This window comes from Trichosurus vulpecula, chromosome 3 (assembly GCF_011100635.1).
Source record: "Trichosurus vulpecula isolate mTriVul1 chromosome 3, mTriVul1.pri, whole genome shotgun sequence".
NCBI classification, from domain to species: domain Eukaryota; kingdom Metazoa; phylum Chordata; class Mammalia; order Diprotodontia; family Phalangeridae; genus Trichosurus; species Trichosurus vulpecula.
This window is the reverse complement of record NC_050575.1, coordinates 266,116,633-266,129,530: the sequence shown is the minus strand read 5'-3', so window position 1 is coordinate 266,129,530 and position 12,898 is coordinate 266,116,633. Positions and strand designations below refer to the sequence as shown.

The window sequence follows — 12,898 nt, the reverse complement described above, 5'->3', positions numbered from 1 at the left end:
AATCCAATGAATAAGGTTGAAACAATGCTCACTCACTCCCTTCTTTCTCTCAACTCTAATACGTCTTTCACATGATATAATTTATCCCATTCTAGCCCTCCCTTTCCTCTTCTCCCAGGACAACCCTTTTTTTGACCCTGTAATTATTTTTCTTTGGTCATTACATCAAAATCAACTTATGCCCACATACTCTTTTTAAGTAAATTCCTTCTAATTGCCCTAATAGAGATGCAGTTCTCAAGAGTTAAAGTATCATCTTCCCATGTAGGGGTAGAAACAGTTTAACCTTATTGAATCCTATATTTTTTTTCATTCCTGTTTACCTTTTTATGCTTCTCTTGAGTCTTGTATTTGAAGATTAAATTTTTTGTTCAGCTCTGATCTTTTCATCAAGGAAGTTTGAAAATCCCCAATTTCATTGAGTATCCATCTTTTCCCCTGAAAGTTTAAGCTCAATTTTGCTGTGTAGTTGATTCTTGGTTGTAATCCAAGCTCTTTAACCTTCTGGAATACCATATTCCAAGCCCTCAGATCCTTTAATGTTGAAGCAGCTAATTCCTGTGTAATCCTGACTATGACTCCTTAATATTTGAATTGTTTCTTTCTGGTTGCTTGTAATATTTTCTCCTTGAGCTGATAGTTCTGGTATTTGAACTAACCCCTTTCTTGAGCGGGGAGTGGAGGATGGAAGAAGGTGAGCACTTAAATGTGAAAGAAAGCCAAAAGGAAAAAAAAGTCAGATTTCTTTAGGGCAGCTAGATGGTACAGTATACCTTGGAGTAAGGATGGCCTTAGTTCAAATACTGACTCAAGACACTCACTAACAAGTCTTTTAACCTTCATTGGTCTTATTTTCCTCAACTGGAAAATTGAGATAATAAAGTGATTGTGATAATGATCAGATGATATATATATATATATATATATATATATATATATATATATATATATATATATATATAAAAGAGCTTTGAAAAATATCACAGTGTTATATAAATATTAACTTTTATTAATTTGTCTGAGGTTGGCAAGTGGGTAGGATTGGGGAAGAAAAAACCCTTTGAAGATAAGTGGTGGAAGCTTCTCCCAAGAGTATCTATGCATAAATATGAAAACTTCTGAACAATCGTGCTTTGTGTTTACTCCTTGGTTTCCTTTAAGTCCCCCTCCCCTCCCCAAGTCACACCTTCTAAAGGAAGCCTTCTCTAGATGCTTTTAATTCCAGTACCTTCCTTTTGTTAATTATTTCCTATTTATCCTGTGTATAGCTTACTTTGTATATATTCACTTGTATGCTGTCTTCTTCATTAGATTATAAGTTCCTTGAGGGTAGGGACTATCCTTTACCTCTTTTTATATCCCCAGCACTTAGCACAGCACCTGGCATATGGTAGGTGCGTAACAAATATTTATTGATTATCATAATTATTATCATCATTATCACAATGATATGCCATATGGATAAATATATTTTACATACAAAACCATCGATTTAAATTATATAAAAAATCTAACTAGCTGTAAAAAATGATTCACTGAAAAAAATAACATGGTTCTTCTACAGTACAGAATATTTATGGCTGTTAAAGGTTATTTGCTCTCATTTGTAATCTGAAGCTTAAAATTAAAGTGACATGATTTGGCTTTGTAGAAACATCTAACTTCTTTAAATTCCCATTGCTGCTACTGAAGGCATTTACCAAAGACAGACTGAAGTACTTTAGGAAACCATAGAGGCTTCCATGGCTCGAGCTTTTTCAGTGAAGTTCTTTTGAAACGGCATCATGAAGTCTTCAAAGTCCACCTCATAAGTGAAACGCTCACGCCGCATTTCTCTTTTCTTGACTAATTCTGCAGTTGTAGCTTCAGGGCTCCAGAGCTGAAAAGAAAAGTAAGGAATCATTACAGCATGCCTAAAAGGAAACAACACTGAGATCAGAACAATTTTGGATATAGTGAAATTAGGAAGATTAAAGTATCCACATTCACTTTCAAATGAGTTTTATCTTTTTTTTAAAATGTTCTACTAGTGCTTTTGTGATAATGGGCTCTTCCAGCACCAACCAACAAACATTTATTAAGTGCTTCCTTTAGGCAAGACACTCTAGGCATCATTAATTTACGCATCTAAACTTAAATGAATAACAAGACAACAATAATAATTTTAAAGTAGGGAGACCTAACCGAAGAAACCCAAACTGTGTGGGAATGTAATGAACTGTCCTCCTGGAGTTGTACTGATGATGATTTCAGTGAGTTACAGATGAGGGCACAACCGAATGCTCTCATTTTCACTTCTGAAAAGCAGACATTTTAACCACCTGTGCAACAGTCCACAAAATATGAAATATGAAAAGAAGATATCAGGATATTATCAGCATAACATCAGGATAACAACTTGTTCTTGGACTATTTCTATCTCACCTTTCCAAAAAAGGTGAGAACAAGATTATAATAATAGCATATCTGACAATTAATATCATGCTTCACAACTAGTAACAAAGCACTTTAGATACACTGTGCTTTCTGATCCTCACATCAGCATTGTGAGATAAGCAAGATGGGTATTATTATCTGCATTATACAAATAAGGAAACAGCTGATTGGGAGAGGAGCAGAAGCCAAAGGTCATACAGTATTCTTCCCCTACTGCCACGCCATGTTGCCTCCCTTTCCAAATTCCCCCCTACTAGCTCCCTATAGTGGTATAGTGGCCCCTGGTTCAGATATCTAAGATTTAGAATGGAACAAAAGGAAAATGAAAGGACAAAAGAGGAGACAGGGGATGCATTCTCTGCTTCCTTTGTGGCACCAGGACTAAATTCTGGAGATTACTCACAGCTGTAGTCAAAGCAAGCGTTATGCAGAGATGAAGGAAATTTTGGCCTCAATGCTCTGTGATGGACATTGGGAAGAGCTCTTTTATTCTAAATGAATTCCCTGCCATTTTCAGTCAAGATGGGCTAGTTCGAGTAGTTCAGGCATGAAGTAACAAAATATTATACTAGAATATTTGCAGTGGGAATAAGAGAAATTTAAAGAGGAAGACTGAATCACAGGACTCAGTGTCACTTGTTGTCCATTACAGATGGAAGAAAGGAGTTCAAAGATATCCTTAGAAACAAAGGATTCAAAGAACTGCTAATAAAAATTTAGAATGAAAGCTGGTTTAGAGTAGACTGTGAGTTCAATTTTGGGGTGACAACTGAGTTTCAATTGAAGTGACAGCGCAACATCAGAATAAACTGTAGCAAAAGAGAGGATTAGAATTTTAGGGAGAGAGTCAGGCCTAGAAAGGCAAATTTGAAGATTGTGAGTATAGAGGTGATAGTTGAAGTTTGGAGAATAAGTGAGCTCTCCAAAGGAAAGAAACATAGAGCAGAAAAAAATACAGAAGGCCAAAGATGGCCTTGGAAGAAGCCCAAAAGGCTTTCTGTAGAAGTGGAAAAAAGAACCAGCAAACATGGAGATGGAGTGGTTAGAGTGGAAAAAAGGAGAAAGAAAAATTTCAAGAAGGAAAGAATGGTCAAAATGTCAAATGTCAAAATAAGATTAAGAAAAATGAAAATTAAGACCACTGGATTAAGAAGGAGTCCATGAATTAATGCTTATAAGGGTTTTTCAGAGGAGTGTGTGCTGTAGAAGTCAAATTGAAAAGGGTGTTAGAGGAAATGAATGAGTGATGAAGAAAATGAAAAAACCACTTGTTTTAAGAAGCATACTCACAAAGATTAGAGCGATAAGGGACTTTTGAATTTACACTGAAAGCAAAGAAAAACAAAACTATTATACATATTGTAGATGCTAATATTGTACATACTACTGTATAAGGATTCTGTAGGGTGAGACAATTAAAATGTTTGTTTTTTCCCCCAAATGGAGGAAACTATGCACATATAAAGGCAGAATACAAGATATTACTGGAAAAAGATGAGATTGTAAGTAGTAGAGAAGAAAGGGTAAACTAAATATAGGATGACAAAATCTCCCATTTCTGTGCCTTTGCATAGTGTCTTCCAAGTTTGGAATTCACCTTCTTCTTTACCTTTGCCTCTTAGAATACTAAGTTCAGGGGGACGGAGCCAAGATGGCGGCTGGTAAGCAGGAAATAATGTGAGCTCCGTACCGAGACCCTCCAAAAACTTATAAAAAATGGCTCTGAACCAATTCTAGAATGGCAGAACCCAGAAAACAGCAGAGGGAAGCAGGGCTCCAGCCCAGGACAGCCTGGATGGTCTCTGGGTGAGGTCTATCCCACACGGAGCTCGGAGCTGGGAGCTGGGAGCTGGGAACGGAGTGGAGCAGAGCCCAGCCTGAGCGGCGTGGACCATCCAGACCAGAAGCTGGGCGAAGGGGGCCCTAGCGCCCTGATTCAGTGAGCTGCGGCAGTTACGAGACTTCTCAACCCACAAACACCAAAGACTGCGGAGAAGGTTAGTGGGAAAAGCTGCGGGAGTGGAAGGAGTTCGCGGTTTGGCTTCCAGCCCCGGGGGCAGCGGAGGTGGGGCAGCTACAGCTGTTGTTACTTCCGGCTCCAGGCCCACCTGGTGGGAGGAATTAAGTGGCGGATCAGAGCAGGGGTGCACAGCCTGCCGAAGATCTAAGCCCAGTTCGGGTTGGGGGTTCTTGGGGAAGGAGCAGTGCTGGTGTGGCAGAGCTGGCACCTCCCCCCCAAACGTGGAACATATAACTCTGTAATCTACAAGCAGTCGTACCCCACTGAAAAACTCAAGGGTCAAGTTAGTTGGCTGGGAATATGGCCAGGCAGCGAAAATGCACCGAGATTCAGTCTCAGACTTTGCATTCTTTCTTTGCTGACAAAGATGACCAAAACATACAGACAGAAGAAATTAATAAAGTCAAAGAGCCTACAACAGAAACCTCCAAGAAAAACATGAACTGGTCCCAGGCCATGGAAGAGATCAAAAAGGATTACGGAAAGGAAATTAGAGAAGTAGAGAAAAAATTGGGAAGAGAAATGACAAGGATGCGAGAAAACCATGAAAAACAAGTCAATGACTTGCTAAAGGAGACCCCAAAAAATACTGAAAAATACACTGAAGAAAACAACACCTTAAGAAATAGACTAACGCAAATGGCAAAAGAGCTCCAAAAAGCCAATGAGGAGAAGAATGCCTTGAAAGGCAGAATTAGCCAAATGGAAAAGGAGGTCCAAAAAGGAGGTCCACACCACTGAAGAAAATACTACTTTAAAAATTAGATTGGAGCAAGTGGAAGCTAGTGACTTTATGAGAAATCAGGATATTATAAAACAGAACCAAAGGAATGAAAAAATGGAAGACAATGTGAAATATCTCCTTGGAAAAACCACTGACCTGGAAAATAGATCCAGGAGAGAGAATTTAAAAATTATTGGACTACCTGAAAGCCATGATCAAAAAAAGAGCCTAGATACCATCTTTCAAGAAATTATCAAGGAGAACTGCCCTGATATTCTAGAGCCACAGGGCAAAATAGAAATTGAAAGAATCCATCGATCACCTCCTCAAATAGATCCCAAAAAGAAATCTCCTAGGAATATTGTCACCAAATTCCAGAGCTCCCAGGTCAAGGAGAAAATCCTGCAAGCAGCCAGAAAGAAACAATTTGAGTATTGTGGAAACCCAATCAGAATAACCCAAGATCTGGCAGCTTCTACATTAAGAGATCGAAGGGCTTGGAATGCGATATTCCGGAGGTCAATGGAGCTAGGATTAAAACCTAGAATCACCTACCCAGCAAAACTGAGTATCATGTTCCAAGGCAAAATATGGATTTTCAATAAAATAGAGGACTTTCAAGCTTTCTCAGTGAAAAGACCAGGACTGAATAGAAAATTTGACTTTCAAACACAAGAATCAAGAGAAGCATGAAAAGGTAACCAAGAAACGGAAATTGCAAGGAACTTACTAAAGTTGAACTGTTTTGTTTACATTTCTACATGGAAAGATGATGTGTATGATTCATGAGACCTCAGTATTAGGGTAGTTGAAGGGAATATGCATGTATATATGTTTATATATATGTATAAGTGAATGTGTATGTATGTATGTATCTATGTGTATATGTATGCATGTGTATGTAGGTATATATATGTGTGTTTTTATATATGTATATACATATATATATGCATGTAAAAGAGAAAGAGCAGACACAGGGTGAGCTGAAGATGAAGGGAAGATATCTAAAAGAAATAAAATGAAATTAAGGGATGAGAGAGCAACATAATGAGAGAGGGAGATAGGGAGAGATAGAATGGGGTGGATTATCTCGCATAAAGGTGGCAAGAGGAAGCAATTCTGTGGGAGGAGGGGAGAGGGCAGGTGAGGGGGGAATGAGTGAACCTTGCTCTCATCAGATTTGGCCTGAGGAGGGAATACCATACATACTCAGTTGGGTATCTTACCCCACAGGAAAGAAGAGGGAGGAAGATAAAAAAAAAATAAAAGAGGGGGGGATGATGGAGGGGAGGGCAGATGGGGGGGAGGTAATCAAAACAAACACTTTGGAAAGGGGACAGGGTCAAGGGAGAAAATTCAATAAAGCCGGATGGGTTGGGAAGGAGCAAAATGTAGTTAGACTTTCACAATATGAGTATTGTGGAAGGGTTATACATAATGATACATGCGTGGCCTAGGTTGAAGTGCTCGACTTCTTAGGGAGGGTGGGTGGGAAGGGAAGAGGGGAGAGAATTTGAAACTCAAAGTTTTAAAAACAGATGTTCAAAAACAACAAAAAAAAAGTTTTTGCATGCAACTAAAAAATAAGATACACAGGCAATGGGGCATAGAAATTTATCTTGCCCTACAAGAAAGGAAGGGAAAAGGGGATGAGAGGGGAGGGGGGTGATAGAGGGGAAGGCTGACTGGGGAACAGGGCAACCAGAATATATGCCATCTTGGAGTGGGGGGGAGGGTAGAAATGGGGAGAAAATTTGTAATTCAAGCTGTTGTGAAAATCAATGCTGAAAACCAAATATGTTAAATAAATAAATTTTAAAAAAAATTAAAAAAAATACTAAGTTCAAGGTCTCTCTGAAGAACTTTGGAATTGATTGTGTGACAAAGGAGACACTGGCAAATGACCTCCCAGCATGGTATACCTGCATCAAAGAAGGCACTGTGCTCTCTGAGCAAAGCAGAATCGAAGTAGCTCAAAAGAAACACGAGATGCACAAACTTAGAGAATCCGCCCCAAATGTTCATATGGACTATTTGCGCCCATCCACAGTTGGGTACGCTGTAACCTGACTATGACATAGTGATGTCATTTTGGTCCTCTTCAAGAACGAAGGACCACAATGAACTAAGTTTTCTTCAAAGCTCAAACCAAATATCTCCAATTTTGTAGCCTTTCCTGATCCTCTAAAACTGTTGGGGACTTTCCTCAAAGAATTTACCTTGTATTTATTTTCTATATACTTTTGTGTATATACACATCTTGCTAATTCCTATAAGTTCTATAGGAATTAGCAAGATGAATACATATCCTTAAGGGAAAGGATTATTTAATTTATGTCTTTGTATCACTAGTACCTAAGCAGCCAGGCAGAAAGAAACTTTAATAAATGCTTGTTGATTGAATTCTTGAACAAATTATTAGACAGGAAAAGATTACCTTCAGAAGGAACAAAAGACAACTCTTTCTCTGAGAATTGTGAGAAGACCAAGAGGTGCTGAACTGAAGACAAGAGTAGATAAGGATGCCTACAGGATTACTTTGGTCTCAATATGGAAACTGCACTGTCCATCAGAAAGTGCTACATTTAGAGTCAACAGACCTGCATTTAAATCCTGGCACTTAGTACTTGTATAATCTTGGTCAAGTCACTAAACATCTCTATGTCTTGAAGTTCCCTCTCCAAGTTCCTTTCTCTTCTAGCTCCTATACTTCTGGACTTTTCAGTAAAATAGGAGTGAGGTCACCTACTAAGAGTGAGATGGTGGATGGGGTGCAGGACTTAAGGGAAAGGGCCAAACCTTGAAGCTGTGGAGAGCATCGCAGGGAATCAACAAAAGATGGATCAACAGACTATACTAATTAATTGCATATAACAAAGATAGTTTCAAATATCTATGATAGCATCTGAAGAAACTTTAAAAGCTTGTACAGGGAAATATATGGAATGAAATACTGCCAGTACTGAGAGTGCTCATCGTGAAATAAAACAACAAAGGTAAATACTTCAAAGAATATTATAAATACCAGTTCCTATCTCTCATTCTACCATCTCTTCCATTTTAACAATAAACTACAGTTCCTTTGAAACTTAAAAATATGGTTTTAAAAATTATTTTAACATTATTAATTTTTAAATAATAGTAATATATGTATTAAGAACATACATACATTCATACATACATACATATGGAAGCTTTGTCATCAAGAAATTAACTGACAGCACATAGCAAAGTAGTGGAAGTGATAGCACTGGAAACATAAAAAGCTCATCTTTTTCAACATCAAAATATTTGGAAGAAAAGCAGAAAATCCAGTTAGCCATCGGGATTTTTGGGGGTGCTATTTACAGATAGCCTGAAGGTTACAATTTAAATATTGGTTAGCTGCAGAGATTCAGGATCTTCACTTTCCTCTGGATTATATTTTTCACAAGAGCAAGTACACTAACTCTCAAAATTTACAAAAGAATTATGATCTGAGGGAACAGATTAGTAGATCTATGTTAAAATGATTAGTGATAACTTTAAGCATCTTAGCAGGTTAGAAATTAAACCAATGAGGGTTATATAAACCATATAATATTTTAATCAATACACATGTTATTTCAAGAGCACTTGAAAAAACTATGGTTTGAAATTATAAAATAATATTTAACTTCTGCCAAAGTACTTACTTTCCGTGGTATGAATGTGATGTTAACTTTCTTTGTAAATCCACTGGTAATCAGGGAATTGAGGTGAACAACATTATCCTTAACGGGTGCTTTTACTTCCTTTATGGGTGGGATATCATAAACTGGTGGAAGTGGCTCCTGAAATTTAATCCCAAAAAGTTATTAGTTATAGAAAATTATTTTTCTATGTTTTGTAGCTTTTTTTGCAATATGCTGGGCTCTATTCTAAAGCAAGAAATAAATTTATATACCATTTCATTCCACTGTTAATAAGTAAAAATTCCAATCCAAGCTGAAATGGCTCCAGTTCAGAGGTTTTGCACAAATTTGGGAAAAGCTGGCTTTGTCTTTAACTTGTTGCAGCTAGAGCCATTTCACATAAAGGCTTTACTCTAGTCTTTTGTGACCAGGTGCTTTCTCATTGGTTGGAAGGTTGGCTATGTACTGAAAATTACATTAGCATATGACACGGACCTGTCACCTACTATATTGGAGTCATTATCACTGCGGCTCTCAGTTTAACTGTTTCAGTCTTACACCAAGATTCCCCCTCATTCCTTTTCATGCTGAGGCAGCCAGGACTTCCAGGGAAACATTCCTATTTCCTACCACCCCCTAACAGTCCCCTTTGTTGAAAACAAATGCTGTACTTCCTCTGCCAATCACAGTGGTAGAAATACCCATCATCTTCAACTCTTCACTGGTTTTCCAAGGGGAAATTTTCAGCACGAACTTTTCTGGTGACTCAGAACTAGATGGGTAGTAAATTTGACCTATTCCCAGTAGGAATACTGCAGGGGGGGAGGGAATATAAAACATTCTGTTGTCCAGGTTACCAAGGCAAGCATGACACTAAACTGTCACCAAAGCACAGCATCTCAGGTAGAAGGAAGGGACCTTAGCAGCCATCAAATCCAAGCCCACCCTCTCTTCTTGGGAACACCAGAACAAGGGGTCATCCAGCCTTTGCTTGAAGACCTTCCATAAAAAGAAACATGCACACATCCTGAAGGGACTCATTCTAATTTTGTACTGAATTCCAATTTCTAATTGTAAGGATTTTTTAAATAAAATTACATTAGGCTGAAATCTGCCTCTTTTTGACTTCCTTTTATTGCTCCTATGGAGTCACTCCTTTTATACTTGACAGTTATAGGTACTACGTCCCCCAGAAGTCTCTTTATTTCCTCATAAGGGATGGTTTCTATAGTCCCCTCATCACCTTAGTAGCCCCTCTCTTCCTTATATACTCCAGCTTTGCCAGTCTCATTCCCAAAATTGGCATTAAGAACTTAGTATGACGTTTCAGATGTGGTTCGTAATAATAATGTTCCAGATGTCATTTGACTAAAGCAAGGAACAGCATGATTATAGCCAACCATTTTTTAAAACTCTAAGCTTCTCTTAAGGAAGATTGCTTAGCTTATTTTGGTTATCATACCATATTATTGACTCATATTAAGTTCACTAAAATCCTAGATCTTCACATGAAGTGTGACCCACTTTGTATTTGTGAAGTTGATTTCTTAAACCAAGCCTGGGACTTTACATTTGTTTTCTATCAAATATAAACTTATTTGTTCAAGCCTGCCCCAGATCTTTTTGGTTCCTGATGCCATGAATAACTATGTTAAACAGTACATGAATAGACTGATAGATTTATGTTGCACTCCAGTAGAAGCATCACACCAAGTTGACAATTACTCATTAATTAATGACCCAACTCTTAGTGTGGTAATGTAATGTTGAGAGTTGCTGTGTACTAGAGTGGCATACCTCTTGACCCAAGAGTTCAGGTTCAGTGGAATAGTATCGATGTATCTTAGAGAAGCATTGAGACATTACAGGACTAAAAGAAGAAATATAATCCTTTTGGTGATTCCTGATAAGAATGCCTTCCTTTTTTCTTGAACCATGTTGATATTTAGTTTGACAATTTTAGAATTCAAGGTGGATTTAAAAAAATACACTAGTTAATTCTACCATATTAAAAAATATGTTAGAATCTTTCACCAGTTAACATTTACCTTGTTAGAGGGCAAAATGGATGGATATTAATAATATCTCACATTTAAAGTTTTTACAAAAAAAAAAGCTTTCTCAAATAATCTTAGGAGAATGGTAAATGCCAGTATTATTTTCTCCATTTTAGGTATAAAGATCTAGCTATAAGTACAGTTTCTGTTTGCCCTGAGGATTTCCAGCAATGCTTTGTTCTTTTTTTTCTTTTCTTTTTTTGACAAGGCAATGGGGGTTAAGTGACTTACCCAGGGTCACATGGCTAGTAAGTGTCAAGTGTCTGAGGCCAGATTAGAACTCAAGTCCTCCTAACTCTAGGCCCAGATCTTTCCCTCTATCCACTGTGCCACCTAGCTGCCCTGTAATGCTTCATTCTTAAGCTGGACATGTTTTTATTTGTTCTACTATCAATACAATTATAAATTTTCATTACGTATACTATTTCTTAAGCATTGTATAAAGAGTATTTTAATGCTGTACAAATTCTCCTAGGGTGACAAGTCACTTAACTTGTACATTTTTTTTCTTACCTCTTCTTTATTAACTTCACCAACTGGAGTTGCAGGTTTAGGAGGTGGCTTTTGTTTCCCCTTTCCTTTCCCTTCTACTGCTTTTGGCAAACGGTCCATCTTCTCTTGGATATAGTCAATTATTTTGTAGTCAGCATAGGCTTTGGCAATATCCAAAGCATTATGTCCTGTTTAAAAAATGATAGCAGTCAAGGCGGAGTGTGTGTGTGTGTGTGTGTGTGTGTGTGTGTGTGGTAATCTGAATGATCACTCCTCTTCACTCAGGATCTCTTTCTACTACACTGCATTGCTATTTGAGCTTACTAAAATTAAGATACATTTTAAATGCCACTTATTGGCATCATTATAACAACTAGCTCTATTCCTTCCTCCCCTCCTTTTTCTTTAACTTTTTCTGACCTTTCTTTGATGAGGTATCTCCAAAATGGCGGCCATAAATATTGATATGTTACACGCTCTGTACCTTGTAAGTATGGTTGCTGCCCTCTCCCAAAGAATCATGGGATATTGAAGGTGGGTGCCACTTTAGAGGTAATTTAGTACTTCATTTCACAGGTGAAGAAACCAAGTAAGGAGAAGAGAGGTCAAGTCACTTGCCAATAGTCTAAGAGTTGGAATCTAAATGTATCTTCTGACTCCAAATCCAGTGCCTTTTCCAGTAAATCATGAAGACTTCCTGTAAGGCCAATCAGTGAAAGATCTTTCCCACCCACTGAATAGGCCTCAGGTGTGGCCAACAAAGGGAGGCCTGATTACAGGCAGGCCCACACCCTTTCACTAACTAGATGTGAGGCCCCAGGCCCACACCCTTTTGCTAGTTAAGCCTATGTGGGTGTGAAGCCCTCAGAGCCCTAAGGGAGTTGCTAAGACCAGAGCCAATGGGATGTGCGCTGAGTTCTAGTCAATCAGATGCTGGCTAGGATAGTATAAAAAGAGAGCCCAGAACTGAAAGCATCAGAATTAGGAGCAGGGGAACTGAGAGGGGCAAGATTCAGAAGCAGACATCAAGAGGACACTGAGCTAGTGAGAACTACAGGAATCGAAATTCAGCCCAAGGAGAAGGAGCAGAACTTGGAATCTACAGAACTGCAGGAGAGAGACCTGAGCAGAGAGTTAGGATTCGTGAGTGACTGTTTACGGGAAGGCCGTAAACAGCAGGGGGGAAGGTTACAGGATGACTTGGCTCCTTGCTATAATACTGTGTTACAATTTCCTTGTTGCTATATTGAGGTGGGCTTACTGGTTTTGGAATATTATTGCTACTATATGGAATTGGAATTACTGGTCCTGGGATCAGATTCTCTCGTGTCTAAATAAATGTTATACTTCCTCTGCCTTCTATCCAGGAATTCTATAATTCGTGAAGTCCAAACCATTCAGGCATGTTTGTGGTCATCCTCGAGGTCACGAATCTTGCCTTACTGATATACTTCCCTAACATGAATAGTGCTACATAGTTACAGAGTTTGGGGTAGAAGTGTGTGTGTGTGTGTGT

General features: G+C 38.3%; 1 protein-coding gene across 1 annotated transcript in view; it reads right to left on the bottom strand.

The window, feature by feature from the left end:
- Nucleotides 1–1,720: 1,720 nt before the first annotated feature.
- Nucleotides 1,721–12,898, bottom strand: part of ANKEF1 (ankyrin repeat and EF-hand domain containing 1) — a 37,401-nt gene continuing 26,223 nt past the window's right edge. Inside the window, exons 7-9 of the mRNA XM_036752627.1 lie at nt 11,404–11,570; nt 8,855–8,992; nt 1,721–1,879 (exon numbers count right to left, since the gene is read on the bottom strand). Coding sequence (XP_036608522.1) covers nt 1,721–1,879; nt 8,855–8,992; nt 11,404–11,570 — 464 coding nt within the window. The remainder of the gene's footprint in view (nt 1,880–8,854; nt 8,993–11,403; nt 11,571–12,898) is intronic.